Below are 19,326 nucleotides of genomic sequence, written 5' to 3' on the forward strand. Positions count from 1 at the left end.
TTTCTGTGGTGCAGCAGCTAAGCGTGGATTTTTCAGGTAATTTTGCTGTTGTCTTGATGTATGTCAAAGGGTTATTATCCGTTTTTGCAGTGAACTTGGCCCTATCGAGGTAGTCATGGAACCTCTCTGTGATGGCCCATTTCAATGCCAGGAACTCCACTTGATGAGCAGGGTAGTTTCTCTCAGGTGGTGTGAGACCTCGACTTGCAAATGCTAATGGTCGGAGTTTGCCCTCACACTCTCGATAAAGGACAGCGCCTAAACCAGTGTAGCTTGCGTCGACATGGAGTTCATATGGCTGGGTGGGATCAGCGTACACCAAAACAGGTGCTTGAGTGAGCTGTTGAATGATTTTATGGAAAGCTTCTTCACACTCAGCAGTCCACCACTTTCCAAAAGGTGCACCCACATTAAAGTACTGATGCTGAGGTGGGTTCCCCTTCTTCTTATTTGTGGGGGGATATCCCTTGGTGAGCTCTGTGAGTGCATGTACGATGTGCAAAAAATTCTTTATGAACCTGCAGTAACAGCCACAGAATCCCAGAAACAGCTGTAATTCCTTGAGAGTCGCAGACCTCGGCCAGATGGTTACCGCCTTCACCTTCTCTGGGTCTATAGCTATACCATCTGCAGACACTATGTGTCCCACGTACCGCACGGATGTCTGGCAGAAGATGCACTTGTCTAAGGATAACTTGAGGCCAGCCTGTTCCAAATGATTCAGGACTTTGCACAGCCGAGTCTCGTGTTCTTCTAAAGTGCGCCCGAATACTACAATGTCATCCAACTACACCAGACACTCTAACAGGTGCATGTCCCCTACCACTCGCTCCATGAGTCGCTGAAACGTGGCTGGAGCTCCAGATACTCTCTGGGGCATGCGATTAAATTGGTAAAACCCTAAGGGGCAGATGAATGCTGTCTTCTCCCGGTCCTCTACATGGGCATTTGATAGTATCCACTGCGGAGGTCAAGGACAGAGAACCAGCAGCTACCATTCAGGCTATCCAAGGTGTCATCCACCCGGGAACGACCCTGCTGTTCACCCAGTGTTTTATGTATCCAAACTGTATTGCATGTCTATTTTAGATTGTAAGCCCCTGGGAACAGTGACCATAGCTTCCTTTCTCTCCTGTAGTACACCAAATATACTGCCAGCATTCAATAAATAATCATAAATAATGGGTCAGTGGAGCACTTTGGGTCTATGGTGAGACGAGGAGGAAATTTTACCCGTCACTTATTACTCAAGCGACTCCTAGCAGCTGATCTGATTTTGGAATAGCATTGGTCTTGACCTCATCAAGAAAGTCATTTGCTTCCCCTCTCTAATTTAGTAAGACACTTGTAATCACAAGTGTTTAGAGAGAACAGCAAAGTAATAACCCCTAGAAGGCTCACATTTTTCAGACTACCAATCAAAAGAATGGCTAAGAGGTTGTATAAATATGTCTGCAGAGAATTAATCAGGTAAGTGCTGAGACTGTTGCAAAGGCAATGTATTCAGCCTTTGAAGGATGAAGATTCTTGCATTATTCTCTGTAAGTGCTGTTTATCTGACTGTCCTTGCCATAAAAGCATGTTATGGTCTATCTGAAACTTCAGTCTGTGTATTTATACTTTGGCAAGGAGCAGCCTGCAATGCTCTCTACTATTCATCTTCACACCAAAGAAATATTGATGAGCTCCCTCAGAAAACATGCATAAACATTGGAATGGTGTAAATCCCTCAGGCAGAGACTGCATACCAACTCTATCACCAACAATCGGCATGTACCCTAATTGAATGGGTCAGGTAGGAACAATAATATCACCAGGAGGTGAAGCCTTTCCAAATCTTCAAATAGACTGAGAATCTAACAGCATTGCATTTAGGTAGTTTGGACAATATAGCCTTCACAGAGACTGCTTTCATTAATTTTGGTTCACCTGACAGCTCCAAAAAGGATTTGTAGGTAACTCCAATGCAAAAAACGTCAAAAAGTCAAAAGCATGTGACATGTTACAAGGTCAAACCAGACTGAACAAAATGAATGACTTATTTATGCAGCTTCCTCTTTGCACAGCACTAACTAGGAATCTGTGACATTTATTAAATTTCCTCTTTCCTCTGTATAACACCTGTGTATAAAATTTTGCAGAAGAACTAATAAAGATGTTAGTATGTTGCAACCCTAATGCTGAATTTCAAATGTTGCTGGAAATCCAATAATTGTCATGCTAAATATTGTCATGCCTTTGAATAGCAAATACAATAACTTGAGATAAAAACCCTTTTTTTAAATGCTCCATTTAACCCTACAAACCTGAAATTTTTCATGGAAGTGCCACAGTATATTATTAGGGCTTGTACATTTGATGTTCCTTGTTATAATCCTCCCATATCAAATAACTTCTCTGTGATGCCATCTATCTGTATTTGTCCACATATATTTTCTATCAAAGCTATTAGATGTAGTAGAGGCAGGGTGATGAGTGGGTCGAGCAGGGGACGGGGAGTCAAAAAAAACTGGTTTTATTCCTGATTCTGCCACTGACTCACTCTTTGGCTGTGGGAAAATGATTGAGCCCTCTCAGCATCAGTATTTCTATTTGTGAAAGGAGGATAATTGTAACAGTAAATTGGACCACATGCTTGCCTAGGTACTGTGGGGAAGAATACTTCACAGACAAGGAAATAGATGGGATGATGAAACAGATCTTTACCTTTTTTATCGTCTATGACTACATAATGACACTTACCCATCTTTATAAAATGCATTAGGATCCTTGGGGCACAAATTATTAATTATTTTAATCAGAAATATGTGCGTTTCTTGTCTACTACTTGTCCTTCACTATTGGCACATTCTTTTCATGGGAACAAGAGGAAGCTTTGCTCAGAGGAGTGTAACTGATCGTTTCCATTTGTAAAAGGCAAATTATTAGACCCACTGTATACAAATTCATTAAAGTATTGTTCCCTCAGAGATCACTCTAAATTGTGTATTAGTTTTCTGAAAAAGGAGACTAGTCCAGTCATCACTACCAGTGCTCTCCTTATGCACAGATATAGATAATCTTCCTGTGCCATTTGTTTTCTATGGCCTAGTTCCAGCAATAGCCATTGTAAGTGTCCTCTTTATAAAACACATCGAAACATAGCTTGTGAGCTGAGCATGATTCCTGGTGGAGACCACACTCCACTTGGTGCAGGTCTGGGGGAAGTGGCAAAGGTGGCTTTCCTCAATCCTAGTCTCAGTCCCTGGAACAGGTTTGAACAGCCTCAGGGCTGCTCTGACTTGTGCCTTGTTGCCTAATGGCCCCAAGAGGCCATTCCAGCAGCTCAGAATAGTTAGAGGGCAGTGATGCCCCAGTCACACCCCATTTCTTCCATCATACCCCCCTGTGTTGGGAGCTGTGATGGGGATAGCATAGGGGCATTATGCTGGCTGTGACACCAAGAGAATTCTCGTCTCCAGGGCTATATCCATTGGCTTTACAGACCTTTGTGCCAGCACAGCACAGCTGGCACAAAGGGGTCAGAGTGTAATGATGAATCAGTCCCATTGACTCTGTTCTCCAGCCCCATGCATGTGTAACTGACCACAGAGCCCCTTCAGTCAGGCTGTGTGCTCATTTCCAGAATTTCAGCCTAAATACTTTCTCAGGCATAACTCCTGCCACTGAAGATGTTGCTGGAGTAGAGACTTCAAGGTTCAGCCTAAATAATCCAGTTATCCGGGAAATTTTAGCTAGTGATCCATCTGTAGAGCTCCACTTGTACAATAACTTTTTATTCAAACTTAGGGACAAATACTGACCTACTTTCCACATACACACATATCAGGAGAACAACACACAAGCCTGTATGGTTGGAGGGGGATCTTGCAGAAGATGGCTGTCCTACATCTGGATGCCCTGAAAGGAAGCAGAATGTCCCCTCCACAGGGCCTTCACAACAGCAGCAGTGGAGAGACATACCAGTCCATGGCTTAAGGTCATGTGACACATCAGCTATGCCATGGTTTCTGTGAACAGTACCCTGGGATTTTTCCCTAATTTAAATGCAATAGATTTCATAAAGGGAGGGGAGGAGGCTTTCTACAGTGGCAGCCTATTCATAGTATTACTGCAGTCGTTCCTTTTTTGCCCTGAACATGAATTTATGTTTATGTGGTATTGAAAATAATGATGGGGGAGGGAGGGAGGGAGGGGCATACCAGTGCATGATGGATGATGATATGTGTTGAAAACACCTCTGTTATCTTTGGGGACTGTCCCTCTGAAATCTACCAGACTAACTTTATTTATTTATTTTTTTTAAATGAGGTTTGTGTATGCAGGCATTTGAAGGAAATCATAAATACTGACAAGAAATCTCAGGACCTTGATTTGATTCCTCATATTACTCAAACAAATGTGACTCTCACCCAGTACATGCGGCATCTTTGTGTTCCCACTGTTCAGCCTTCAGATGAAACAACCCCTTTATTTTGACTTTCCTTGTTGATTAATAGATCAAAACTGATTTTCAAAGATTCCACCCTACAAATCACTGTGATAGTTGGAGATTAAAGTTGATGACCAATGTTATCTTTTATAATGAATGGAAATCAAAATAGTGAAATGTATTTAGAGTATTGATCAGAAGATAGCACTGTGCCAAACACAGTAGCAATGACTGCTGGCAATAAACTGACTTCTCTCTTCTCTCTGTTTTGCACAGTCCTGCTAAGCCAATCCTCACTAGAATGAGCACAAAACAAAATGAGTAACTGCTTTTGTACATCAACATTAAATGGAAAGAAGCTTGAGGAGCCTTCAATGGAGAAGAATGTTGACAAGTGCAAAAATGCCTGATTGGTAAGAGCTGCCTTCTAAACATAGATCAGCCAGGCATGGAAGTGATTTTCTGAAGAGAGATGCAATCATGGATTACACACCAGCTCATTAGAAACTGTCACTGAATACAGCATTCAGAAGACATGCATGAAAAGTCACATTTAGGGAATAAATTAAAAGGGATGTAGTTGTTGCTAGGCAAAACTTATGTAATATATGCATTGAAAAGGTTTGTAAACTCATTTTTTTATTCAACTGAAAAGCAAAAAGCTTTAAAACCTTTCACAGTAGAGAGAGACAGTTAACTCAAGACTATTTCTGTTCCAGTAGCCAGGAAACTGATAGGACATCACTCTTAAATAAGCATTTATAAATAGACTCTGAATGTTTCCATCTCCTAGAGGAAAAAGTATAACTTTTACTGCAGCATTTCTGCACTTTGTTTATTTCACTGTATAATAAATTGGTTAAAAATGTAAAGCTTCTCAATTTTTACTGCATATGTCCTCTGTTTAATTTATGTCTGTAACAAACTTATAACTGAAGAATTATTTCTGACATATATTGTAGTTCTGTGAAGGCATATATACAATAAGTTTCATCTTTCTGAATGTCATAATACTGTTGATTCTCATGCAACATAAGACTTGCTCCTATTTAAGGTGGCAAAATAAAACCACTTATTTACAAAAAGAAAAGGGAGGGGGAGAAATTACTTGACACCTGAAATGTAACACACAGCTGCAGTTAAGCACTTTTGTATTTTTTCCTGTTCTATGTCATATAATCACTTAAATGAAATCCAGTGGCCTGTGTTCTACAGGAGGTCAGAGAAGATGATCTAATGGTCCCATCTGGCCTTACAATCTATGAATCTGACTAGTAAACAGGTACATTTTACAGAAAACTATGTAAAAGCCCTGGGCCAGATTCACTGCTATGCTCTGGCTGCTTTGTGTGGTGTGATGCAGCTGGAGCACAGCAGTGACTGTGGCCCTTCACGTTTTATTTTGCTTATGTGGTGTGAGAGGCATATTACCACCGAGTTATTCTGACTTCTGTGCAACATTTTGTTGCTATTCATAAGGTTCCTTGCCAAGCAAACTCATTCTGGAAAGCAATTGAATAGTAAGAGCAGTCTGAGGCCTGGAATGTGAGCAGATAATTATTCTAGAGAGGAGTATTTTAGAAGTGAGCAGCCTTTGTATTATTTCCTGAAGCAATTCTAAGTTCAGAAGATTTGGAAGGCCACTATGATACTTGCTGGCATTCAGAAAAAGAAGCTAGAATAACAATTGATTATTATTACAGGCCCCAATAACAAATAGCTCTTGAAGAGGTACAGAGATAAAACAAAAAGAAGAACAGGAGTACTTGTGGCACCTTAGAGACTAACAAATTTATTAGAGCATAAGCTTTCGTGGACTACAGCCCACTTCTTCGGATGCATATAGAATGGAACATATAATGAGGAGATATATATACACACATACAGAGAGCATAAACACCTTTATGCTCTCTGTATGTGTGTATATATATCTCCTCATTATATGTTCCATTCTATATGCATCCGAAGAAGTGGGCTGTAGTCCACGAAAGCTTATGCTCTAATAAATTTGTTAGTCTCTAAGGTGCCACAAGTACTCCTGTTCTTCTTTTTGCGGATACAGACTAACACGGCTGTTACTCTGAAACTAGAGATAAAACAGGATTTTAACTTCCGGTTGTAAATGAGTCACTGCAAAACAAAACTCTTCTGCATCTAAGTGCATGAATCTCAGTTATGCTTCTTTGGCTGAAGACAATGTCTGTGACCAAATTGTCAATAAATAATGACTAGTTATTAAATAGCAATGTTAGCTGTCTGTCAAGGTAGTTATATGGCCCCGATCACCATAGTAACTGCACACCTAACATATATGCTTGCCAAATACGTTTACAGATAAATTTGGGTGGGATTTTCAAACACTCTGTCCCTTAGCCCAAGTCTGCATCCATTGTAGCCAAAGGGAGTTTCGATTGACTTCAGTGAATGCTGAGCACTTTTGAAAGTTGTCATCCAACATAAATCTATTCCTAGTCTCTGTCACCAAAATAAAGAGGAAGGGTATAACATAAGTGACTTACATGGGTGGGTTTGGAAGCTCATTAAGGCTCCAATTCAGCAAGGTATTTAAGCATGTGAGCAATCCCCCTGAAATCAATGGGACAACTCACATGCTCAAAGTTAGACACATTTAGGCCTACCTTGCTAAATGGGGTCTTAATAAAGCTTGTTGTCATTTACCAGTGTTGATATATCATAGGCACACTTTATCTCAGAAGTCTGTAAAGAGGTTTACCTGAATGTGCTACAGTATCGTTGTAATCATTTGCTCCAGGGGTTACATTGTATTCTCAGATTATTGCAGTCATGATATTTTTTCCTGCAATAGAAACTGCATTAATTGGGTTTCTCTGTGCCATGCAATTTTGTTACTGCCTACTGAGTTTTGCATCATAGTGACTGTATAACGAAAAAGCCCACTTTAGACATACAAATGTTGCAAAAATGTGTCATCACAAGACCTTGTGGCTCTACTATTTCAATTAAAATGTACCATATGTACATAAATAAAGCAAAAAGTTACAAGGATGTACATCACTAAATGTTAATTAAGTATAAGTAGTATGTTTTTATCTTTTTAAAGGTGAATGCTTTCCCATTCCATTCCACTGTAATGTCAAAAATGTGTGTAATTTTTTTTTAAAGTCAACAAACTGTAAAGAAAATTGTTGGAATACCTGACTTTCTGTAAAAAACTAAACTGAAATAAAATTACTACAATAATTTTTGTTACTTTAATATATGCTTAGTATTAAAGTACCTAATAAATGTCAATGATTAATTTTTGTAGCATACTAAAACAGAGTATGCTCATGCGTTTCTCCAGTTCCCATGTGGTAATGACTGCTGGTACTGCAATCAGTGTCCCCCTTTCTAGACCCTACCCAGGCTCCACCCCAGCAGTGTGACACACAGGGACAGACCCCTGTGCTCATGTGGAGCCCCAGTAAAGAAAGTAGTCTCTGGATGGGCACAGGACTGTCCACACCCATCATATTTGCAGGATTGGGCCTTATTTGTTAAATGGTCTTCATTCTCTAATGGTAAACTTGGTTTCATAAGATGCAAAATAATCAGGAGTTGAATACAGTAAAACCATTTACATATAGCAAAGTTTTCAAACCCACCCAGGGGATCTGGATGCCAAGTGCCCATTAATTTTAATAGATTGATTACTCCTAGGCAGGTTTGTAAAGCTCAACTTAAATATTTTTGTGGAAAGCTCAGAGATCTTTTTTCAATTCCAGTTTATACTTCTGACACAAATGGCTATTCTGTTAACAAAAGCCAGATAATAGCTTGATTTCAGAAAGCATCTTATATCATCTCCTTTACATTGGCCTTAAATATTGTTAAATTATTGAGGCCCCCCATTGTGATAGGTGCTGTACAAATATATCAAAAGTCATGGTCAAAGAGCTTACCATCTGATTGTTAATGTTGTGCAAAATCCTTATCATGAAATGTGAAATATCTTTTCTGGATGAGATTAAACCTAGCTCCCTTCTTTCCATCTCTAATTGGCTGCCCAGGTCAAATTTATTCCTGCAACCCCATTAACTTCAGTGTACTTTTGCCTGGCCACATCAGGTCAGGATTTGGACCTTCAGGTCTGTTTGGAAATACAAGAAGATAACGTCTGCCTTCGGCAAGATCTCCCCATGGTAAAACTGGGTCTAAAGTCTAAGGGTACAAATCTTCACTTACAACTGTCTTCACTAGACCCGCTAAATCGACCCCTGCTGCATTGATTGCAGCAGAGTCGATCTCCCCGTAGTGAAGACAAGCCTAGTAGCTTAAGTCTGTACTTTCAAACTCTGAGCACCTGCCAAATTTTGGTGGGACTATAACTTCAGAACCCTTCTTGAAGTTTCATAGAAGTGGGTGGGGAAATTCTACCTTGGGCCTAGAAGCAGTCTACCTATTTTCACTCTGATAACCTTTGTTTGCAGATTTTAGAGAGGGGTGAAAAATATAGTTTATCATGGAAACTGGGTTGCAACCTTAACTGTGGAGTATCTGCTACTGTTCCATAATATATAGCTTCTGAGGATAGTCCCAACAATATTATTATAATATCTTTAAGGATGGTCAAAGTTTGTGCCTAAACAATAGGACAACGGCTTTCATATGTTATGAAAGTGTCATTAGTTTCAGCTGGGAAACAGACTGTCAGTGATTTGAAATGAAATAAACTGTCCAATTAAAAAGTAAAGCAGGATTCAATTTGTACAGTATATATATTTATATGTCTGTGGTGAATAGTTTCTGAGCTAGTCCTCAGAGTGGAACATGCATCAATTTTCCCCTCCACCAAAGTGTATGGGGTTTTAAACATGTTTCTCCTTTCCAGGTATTTTTGTACAGAAGGGAATGGCCTGGCCCAGGGTTGTTATATTAGCTGACAAAACCTGCACAGGCTAATGGTTAAGATGCACATGCAGCCATTCCACCTGGTGCAGGGCAACTCTGTATTCTCACAAGCTAGGCCTCATTGTCTAGTCCTCATTGTCTCACTCCAAGTCTAGTTAGTACTTGGAGTGAGACTTCAATGGAAAACCAAGTGCCGCAGAAAGTGGCATTTGTGGTTTGGTAGGTGATACTTGTCCCTTAAAATCAGTACTGAATAAATGCCTCAGCACTGACTACTGACTTCCAATGGAAATTAGGTCCCTTCCTGCCATTTATGCCTTGAAAAATCTCCCCCTATATGGCTTGATCCTGCACCCACTAAAGTCAATGGCAAAGGCCCCATTGACTCCAATGGAGCAGGAGCAGCCCCCTAGTTTGTCTATCATTTTTTTACATTTGTAAAACATTTTGGGATGAAAGATGTTAAACACATTTATGGACTCATTCTGCTCTTATACAAACTGGTTTTACACCAGCATAACTGAACTGATAAGTATTCCTGGTTTACACAGGTAAAAATTAGCCCAGAACCAGGCCCGTAATATTTATTAGTAATCAAACCATGAAACAAAAATTGTCAAAACCCTGTCTTCTGGGTTATATTCCTATTCCATCTGCATGAAAAATATTTCCACCATGAACATTTTCAGTTTCAACAACTGACGATGAGCTAGAAGTATATAAATGCCATTAACAGATGTAATCAGTTTTCTATTATGAGGCTTCCCAAATTCAGACTTTAGGACAGATATACAGGAACTTTTCTGTTGTTCCAACCCACGTTCAGAAGTGAAGTCTGACAAAGGAGGAACTCAAAACTAGATTTCTGGAGGCCTGAATTGTATTCTCAGCTCCAAACCAGAGATTTCCTTAGTGCCTGCAGGTAAACCACTAGATCAAAATTTTCAAATTTGGAAGCCTAAAGTAAGGCCCTGAATCTATTTAATATGGATCCAATTACTCTATAATAAGCCAATCCAATTAATACTGAGTTAAGTGCCTGTGGTGAGATGTACAAACCCCACACTGGAGAAGAAGGGGTTAAGGAGCTGCTCTGGACCTAAGCAGCCCTGCCCCATCACACCTGCACAAGCTGGAGGCAGAGCTTAAAAAAGGGAAGCAAAGTAGCTCAGAGGTAGGCAGACAGGGATCAAGTCACACCACATCACTGCTGCCTGGTGATACTGACCTGAATCAGAGGGGCTGTAAAGGAGGGGCTGGTGACTTTTGAAGGTCAGAAATTTTATTTTTATATTCAGTTCTTTACCTGTGAGAAAAGGGGACACTGGTAAGAAGTGATCCAGGGAGGCAGCCGCATAGCACCCCAAGGTACAGGACTTAGCTGCCTACTACCAGGCCCTAGATTGGAACCTGGTGGAGAGGGTGGGCCTGGGCTTCCCTAACAGTCCCTAAGAGGGGACAATGCCAGAAGTCTATCCGCCAGCAGTTGGGGAAGACCCTGAAGATACAAGGGTCCAACCCCTGACCCAAGGGGGGGGGGGAGGCTTGAAGCCCTTTCTGATTTATGATGAATTCCACATTATTGGACTCTATGTGTACCCTGAAAGGGGTGGATCTGCATGTGTGACTTGGACAGAGAGCTGAGCTGCTAAAAGGACAGACCACCACGGCGTGGAGGTATAGTGAGAAAGGGGAATGCCTGGGTGAAAGACAACCTGCTACACCCCAGCCTGACCAGTAGGCAGCATCCGTGCTTACCGGTAGTATTCCCCTTCACAGGGCCTGAGTGACATCATCCAGATTGGAGAAGTTTGGTCTTGATTGCCCTCTGCCTCAGCTCCCTCATTTGTTAAGAAATGGGAAAATACATATGTACATCACAGGCTGCGCTAGGACGCTAAATAAATGACTGCAATGATGGTGCAATGTACATTAAGATTCTCAAATGGAAGGTACTACAGAAAGCAAAGGATTATTATAATGTGGCAGAGTTAACTAGGGTTAGATGGCTGGGTTGCTCTGAAAACTGAGGGCCGATGTTAGAAGAGTTATCAGGCTTTGTTCTAGGGTAAATGCCATCAGAAAAAGTCATTTTATTCAGTTTAACTGAATAGTCGCCCATGTTTCAGAGTGCACATGGAGGATAAGGAATCAAAAATACATAACATTGTTAATGGTTTTAAAGGGCTTGTTCTGGTTTTTAATTTTATCAGCTAGACATAGTGTGAAAATTCCTTCATTTTTAAGTATTTAAAGATATTTTGAATTAAATATAGTTACAATGGAATCTAGGGCACTAGAAAATTCTTCAGAGGCAAGATAATTTAGGCATATGGAAAGCATTCATGGTATGTGATAGATTTACTGTTTTGTGTATGTTTATGCTGCCATCTAGTGGCAGATGTTTTAATAGATTTTGTTAATTCAAAATGGTTTCCAATCCCTATTTTTCTATCTCTATTTATAAAAAGATCAGATCAGTAAAAATAATACTTATGTAAGATTACATGCCTCCCATAATATGGATAAACCCCTTGACTAAACTGGCAGTGTATTAATTTATACTGCAAGTTTACTATGAAAACCGTTTGAGATGGGAAGAAATTAAATTTAATTTTTATTTGCATTCCTACAGTGAATAGTGGCCAAGCCTTAAACTGGTGTGGATGAAAGCCTTGTCCACTCAACCACTGGCCAGCACAGTTTAGGTTCATTCACTCAAGAAGGGCTCTTCAGAGACAGTTTTTTGCATTTCTCAGGCAGCAGTGATATTGAGTCAGCTTTTCCCTCATCTGACTCTACATTCTTTCCTGAACCTTATGTTCTTTGTTGAACACCAGCCAGCTTCCAATTTGAATTCACAAACTTAGGGTAAAGGCACATCTCCAGGTTCACATTGCTGTCTGGTAACTGTAACAGACACTCCAGAGAGTTGCCTGTTATTTTTTCTTCACCTTTCTCTCTTCCTCATCCATGCAGCTTCTCCCCTCTCTGCAGCCAGATGTTCAGTCCAGTGTACTGAATCTGCAGGTTCACTGCTGAGGCCCTTTCCACTACCTGAATGATCTGAGGAGCCACAGGTCAGTAACTGGGTTCAAGGGAAAATGAAAGTCTATATCCATCACTTCAACCAATAAAGAGTAACAGGTGGAAGGACACTAGGACACTGGACCATCTTAAAAAGCCGGTATCAGGGACCCTCTGCCCTCTTCAAGCTCAGCCAGGAAGCAAGAAAGATCTTTTGTCCATATGCACCCAACATACCGAAAGGCCTAACACCTCTGCAAAGCAGAAGAAAATGGCTGTGATTGGCTGGAGAGAACCAGTACATAGTGAACATAAAGCCAAGGCAGGGACAGAGCTCTAGACCAGTGGGGGAAGCCAGCAACAAGTAGGCTAGGGAGGAAGAGCTGGGAAACAGCCCAGGCCATGTTGCATTGTGAACTTACAAAAAGACCTTCCAGGTCTTCAGAAGATTCATGGCTGGGAGCAGCAGCTCAGTGGTCAGAAGAGGAGTAAGGACTGGGAAGAACCAAACGAGAGCTGCCATTTAAAGAACTGCAGAGGAACTGCATGAGAGAATGATGCTAAAATGTAGAGTCCTGCTCACCTCCAATCCCTTTAGAAGGAGCCCATCTGCTACATTCAGGCTGATGGAGTTCAAAAGAAACTGGAGAGCAGGCCAGATATTGAGGCTCTGAGTAAACAGTGGGCATGAGAGGCAGCAGGAATAGGGGGAAGAAGAGCCTCAGGCACTGTGAAGAATACTGAAGAGGGCTGAAAGGAGCAGCTGGCTAAAACCAAACTACTATACCAGGAAGTGCCCATAGCTGGTCAGCACATCTCAAAACCCTCCTTGAGGGAGCAGCAGTGGTTAATGGGGTTGCTGCATTAAGAGGGCCCAGACACTAAGATAGTATGGATAAGGTTGATGAAGGAGGGTCAGAAGGTAGGCCAAAGGATGTAGGCTTTCAAGCATCTTTGAAAGGGTCAAAATGTGGCAATTAGATAGCCTTGAGAGGAGCAGGACATTGGATTTAGACACTACTTCAAAGGAGAATAGCTCTGAAATGAGCTAAAGGTAAATGTGTACATCTAGGAACAAAGGATGTAGGCCATGCTTACTGGGTGAGGGACTCTGTCCTGGGGAACAGTGACTCTGAAAAAGATTTGGGGGTTGTGGCGGATAATCAGCTGAACAAGAGGTCCCTGTATGATGCTGTGGCCAAAAGGGCTAATGTGATCCTTGGATGCATAAACGGGAATATCAAGTAATAGTAGAAAGGTTATTTTACCTTTGCCGCTGGTACTTCTGGAATGCTGTGTCCAGTTCTAGTATCCACAATTCAAGGATGTTCAAAAATGGGAGAGGGTTCAGCAGAGGAGAGCCACAAGAATGATTTAAAGGATTGGAAAACATGCCTTACAGTGATATATTCAAGGAGCTCAATCTATTTAGCTTAACAAGAGAAGGTTGAGGATTTGACTACACTGGGGTAGGCACGCGAGCTGATTTTCAGTGGCACTCTCACTTCCCAGGTCCTGGCCACCGGTCCGGGGGGCTCTGCATTTTAATTTAATTTTAAATGAAACTTCTTAAACATTTTAAAAATCTTATTTCCTTTACATACAACAATAGTTTAGTTCTATATTATAGACTTATAGAAAGAGCCCTTCTAAAAATGTTAAAATGTATTACTGGCATGCGAAACCTTAAATTAGAGTGAATAAATTAAGACTCGGCACACCACTTCTGAAAGGTTGCCAACCCCTGGCTATACAATAGAAGTACCTACATGGGGAACAAATATTTGATAATAGGTTCTTCAACCTAGCAGAGAAAGATATAACATGATCCGATGTCTGGAAGTTGAAGCTAAACAAATTCAGACTGGAAATAAGGTGTAATTTTAACAATGAGGATAATTAATTGAAACAATTTACCAAGAGCTGTGGTGGATTCTTCATCCACTGGCAATTTTAAAATTAAGACTGGATATTTTGCTAAAAGATGTTCTCCAGTAATTACTTTGGGGAGTTCTATGGCCTGTGTTATATAGGATTTCAGACTAGATGATCACAATGGTCCCTTCTGGATTTGGAATCTATGAGTTTAGGGAGCAGCATACATTCGCAATGCAGGGCCTGAGGAATTGTGATTAGGCATGGTTAATCACATTAGGGGCTGGCAGAGGCCTGAGCCCTAACTGTCATCCTACAGGAAGAACACACCAAGCAACGGTCCTGGGGACCACTGACATAACTAATGACAAAGAAGATTATGTAGCAAGTCTCCAATGGAACCATCTGATTCTGTCAGGAATGACAGGTGCAGTCAACCCTATCCTGTATGGTCAAAGACAAAAAGCTTCATGACTGTCTTCAAGGAGGGATGAACTGGAAGGGATGCTCCCAGGTACAAGGCCATAGGAATTCACAGGGTAGTGGTAATTTATTACCACTATAAATCAAACTCAATCAGTTGCTTACAAATTTTGGTCCATGAGCTCCTTCCCGCTGCTCTGCAGATTGAGAACCAAGCAGTGATAGGGTGAGGTATTGGGTCAGGAGGCTATCACAGTTCATGGCAGCTGCACCTATATTCCGTCTCCATGGTTCCATCAAGGGCATCTCCTCTTAGGCTTCTGGTTTCTCTGCCATCAGCTCTCTTGAGTGCAGACATACATCTTGCTGCTTCCTGACTGGGATATTTCCAGGCTGCAGAGTTCCCTGCCTACGCTGTGAATTTCCCAACAAGTCAGACTGCCTCAGCAGGCCTGCTTTGCTTTCCTTTCTCAAAGGCTATAAACAGTGTACTTGTTCACAGTCAAGTTACCACACAGCTCTTTCTAAGCTAGCACATGTATCCTTAGGGTGAAAGCATTGTAGAGAAAACATATTAAAAACAATAATAGAATGTGCATGCATGCTAATAAGCTTACCAGAGATCACCCAGGCTCCAGCAAGGGCTTGGATAGGTGAATAGTCCTTCAAACCTCATCTTGAGATTTTCTGTGGTCACAAATTCACTAGAGCTGTTAGCTCAGAACAAGCACATCCATATATCTGTGATTTTTCTCTTTTATACAGTTTGTGTCTTTGATCGCTACAGACATGAATAGGTAATCAGGCAGACAATGGCTTTCTCCTCAAGCCATAGCTTCAAAAGATTGGGGCTGGAAATGGGGAATTTGCATTCTTCCCCTTCCCCCACCCCCGATGTTTCCTAGCCCCCCGATGTTTCCTAGGAAACCCATTTAACTAAAAGTTCACATTGTTTCAAATAGTCCTTTTGAAGTTCATAACACTTCCCAGAGACTTAACACAGTTCCCTAGAGACATTACATACAATCCCACCATAATACATAAACATTTCCATTTTTAATACAATGAACTCCTAAAATATTTAAACTTAATGCAATGAGGTTTGACTTAATTCAATCAAGTTTATCCAGGAAATTGCCATATCTGTCACAGAGGCATGTCCATAACAGGCGCTCGCTTAAAGTGCTCCACAGAATGAAAAAGGGTGAGACTCACCACTCATAAATCTTAACACATACAGCGCTTGGGTAATATTCTGTACAGGGATTGCGTACTATCTAGGTATGACTGCAACAAAGCAATAAGAACCATAGAATTACTTCTGAATTAGCAGGTACCTCTGTAATGTATGTGGAGAATGTTGTAAAATATGCTGTTCCCTTTTACACTGAGCCTGAACACTTTCACACAGATGCTCACAGAGGTCCAGAGTTGTTAATGTGCAGGACAATTGACCAGTTCTAGGAGTTCACAGAAGCTGTTGTAATGTATGTGGTCACACATTCTAAGGCCTGGTCTACACTAGGCGTTTATGTCGAAGTTAGCGCCGTTACATCGAATTAACCCTGCACCCGTCCACACCGCGAAGGTATTTAGTTCGACATAGAGGTCTCTTTAATTCGACTTCTGTACTCCTCCCCGACGAGGGGAGTAGCGCTAAATTCGACATGGCCATGTCGAATTAGGCTAGGTGTGGATGGAAATCGACGCTAATAGCTCCGGGAGCTATCCCACAGTGCACCACTCTGTTGACGCTCTGGACAGCAGTACGAGCTCGGATGCTCTGAACAGCCACACAGGAAAAGCCCCGGGAAAATTTGAATTTGAATTCCTTTTCCTGTCTGGCCAGTTTGAATCTCATTTCCTGTCTGGACATTGTGGCGAGCTCAGCAGCACTGGCAATGATGCAGAGCTCTCCAGCAGTGATGGCCGTGCAATCTCAGAATAGAAAGAGGGCCCCAGCATGGACTGATCGGGAAGTCTTGGATCTCATCGCTGTGTGGAGCGATGAGTCCGTGCTTTCCGAGCTGCGCTCCAAGAAACGGAATTCAAAGATCTACGAGAAGATCTCTAAAGACATGTCAGAGAGAGGATACAGCCGGGATGCAACGCAGTGCCGCGTGAAAATCAAGGAGCTGAGACAAGGTTACCAGAAGACCAAAGAGGCAAACGGACGCTCCGGATCCCATCCCCAGACATCCCGTTTCTACGAGGCACTGCATTCCATCCTAGGTATTGTCCACGGCCGGATCCTCGGACATGTTAGCGGACAGGGAAGATGAGGAAGGAGAAGAGGAGGACGAGGCAGTCGACAGCGCTCACAACGCTGATTTCCCCGACAGCCAGGATCTCTTCATCACCCTTACAGAGATCCCCTACCAACCGTCCCCAGCCGTTACCCCGGACACAGAATCTGGGGAAGGATCAGCCAGTAAGTGTTGTAAACATCTAAACATTTATTTTTAACAGAACAGGAATATTAACAATTAAAAAAATGGGTTTCTCATGATTAGTTTGCCCTAGGCGCTTAACGGTTCAGTCATGGGCAGTGCAACTATTGAAAAAAAATCTAGCAATGTCCAGTTTTGCATGATTGTCCTGCCCAAGCCGCTCTACTGTTTAGTCACTGCTACAGCAGCTAGAGTAAAATGCGGTCTATATGTCCGGGGATGGAGCAGAAATCCTCCTGTGACATCTCGAGGAAGCTCTCCTGGAGGTAATTGGAAATCCGTTGCATTAGGTTCCTGGGGAGAGCGGCCTTATTGGGTCCTCCGTAGTACGACACGTTGCCGCGCCACGAGACAAGCAAGTACTCGGGAATCATTGCTCTGCACAGCAGGGCGGCATACGGCCCTGGTCTTTGGAGGCTTTCCCGGAGCATTCTCTCTTTCTCGCTGTCAGAGATCCTCATGAGGGTGATGTCGCTCATGGTGACCTGCTTTGAATGAGGTAGGGGAATGTTAGTGTTGGGACTGCTTTACCGTTCCTTTACAGAACTGTAACCGCTGGTTTGCAGCCACGCGGTGGAGGCGGGAGAGGGGCAGCCGAAAGGGATCGTTCCCGGGGACAGCCGCGAGGGTGTGGGACAGGAGCAGAGTTCCTGCTTGCCGGATTGCTGGCAGCAGGGACCGACATTGATTTCAATGTGAAATGAGGCCATTGCTAATATTACAGTTTTAAGCTGCCACAAGTCTACGGCTTACCATGTCTGCCTGCAACAGAAATTCCGTTGTCCTGACACGCTTCTCAAATGTGCTGTGCAAGACCCCAGGCACTGAATGCGAAGGCCGAGAATTCGACCTTGTGCTGAGTGCGCATGTGATAGGTGCTGTGCATGGTCTTGTTCACAGAGAAAGACTATGTTCTTTGTTCACAACTACATTTATCTTTCTGAGGAATTCACTCCCTTTTTCCCATTCCCACAGCCCCATCTGCGACTGTCTCACAACCTAGCCTGGCATCACACTCCCAGAGGCTAGCGAGGATTAGGCATAGGAAGAAGAGGACACGGGAGGACATGTTCTCAGAGCTTATGGCCTGCTCCCGAGCCCAGGCAGCACAGCAGACCCAGTGGCGGGAGAACTTGTCCCAAATGCAGCAAGCAAACATGGATCGGGAGGAGAGGTGGCGGCAGGAAGACCAGCAGGCGACTCAAACCCTGCTTAGACTACTGAGGGAGCAAACGGACACGCTCCGGCGCCTTGTGGATGTTCTGCAGGAACGGAGGCAGGAGGACAGAGCCCCACTGCAGTCCATCTCTAACCGCCCTCCCCCGCCACCAAGTCCCATACCCCCCTCACCCAAAGTGCACAGAAGGAGAGGCGGCAGAGTCCACGCAAACTCTCACTCCACCCCTGCAGAGAGCTCTAGTAGCAGAAGGCTCTCATTCCCCAAAATTTGACAAGTTCTTTCCTTCCCGCCTGACACAAGCCCCCGTCCAAGTTTCACCTCCCAGTTCCATGTGTAGTTGATAATAAAAAATACGTTTCTGTTAACTAATGTTTCCATCATGTTCTTTTGGAGGAGGGGGGGAAAGGGGGATGGTAATTGGACAGGACAGTCACCTTTGGCAGGGTACATAGGCGGGGGCAGGTACAGCAGCAGGGCACATACACAGTGCAGTGACTAGTTGCCCTGGTCAGTCTGGGAGGTGGTTTTCATGTTCTGTAGTGGGGGGTGGGTTGCTCTGTGACTTTGTGGCGGGGGAGGGCAGTTACAGATCTTAAGCGGCGGTCCTTATGCAGGATCACAGAGCCACGCAGCAGGGGATCTGTAACCGTCCTCCCCCTGCCACAAAGTCACATAGCCCCCCCATACACACAGTCCCGATCAGGAGGGGTGACAGGCTCCGTTGAAAGAACCAGCCCACCACAGCGGAGCCTGTCAATCCTTGAGTTTAGAAGCTTTCTTTGCGTCACTACACTACACCCGCTCCGCACCACAATCCGCGTCCCAGTTTTAAAAAATTCCCGCGAAAACAGTAGTAAAGAAAACGGTGTTCATTAACAAAGTAGAACTGATTTTATTTCGAAACGTGTGTTGGAAGGGGGGGTGAAGGGGGTATGTAACTGGAGAGGATAGTCAACATTAACTGGGTAAAGAAACGGGGGCAGGTTCGGCTTCTCTGTACACAAACTTTACAGTCACAGGTTACCCTGCTCACTCAGGAACCTAGCTTTCAAAGCCTCCCGGATGCA

The 19,326-nt window shown here is 42.9% G+C and overlaps 1 protein-coding gene across 4 annotated transcripts in view; it reads left to right on the forward strand.

The window, feature by feature from the left end:
* The window catches only part of LHFPL3 (LHFPL tetraspan subfamily member 3), a 448,740-nt gene extending 430,667 nt beyond the window's left edge, over window positions 1-18,073 (forward strand). For 3 of the 4 annotated variants that reach the window (XM_054018007.1, XM_054018016.1, XM_054017999.1), the window contains one exon: window positions 4,709-6,215. Coding sequence is in view for 1 of the 4 variants with exons in the window: in XM_054017999.1 (XP_053873974.1) it covers window positions 4,709-4,737 (29 nt within the window). In the remaining 3 variants the exon portion in view is untranslated. Of the gene's footprint in view, window positions 1-4,708; window positions 6,216-18,054 lie in introns of those variants that run through there. The other variant, XM_054018026.1, reaches the window with a different exon arrangement.
* Window positions 18,074-19,326: the final 1,253 nt, after the last annotated feature.

The sequence above is a fragment of the Malaclemys terrapin genome, chromosome 1, assembly GCF_027887155.1.
Source record: "Malaclemys terrapin pileata isolate rMalTer1 chromosome 1, rMalTer1.hap1, whole genome shotgun sequence".
Lineage (NCBI taxonomy): Eukaryota > Metazoa > Chordata > Testudines > Emydidae > Malaclemys > Malaclemys terrapin.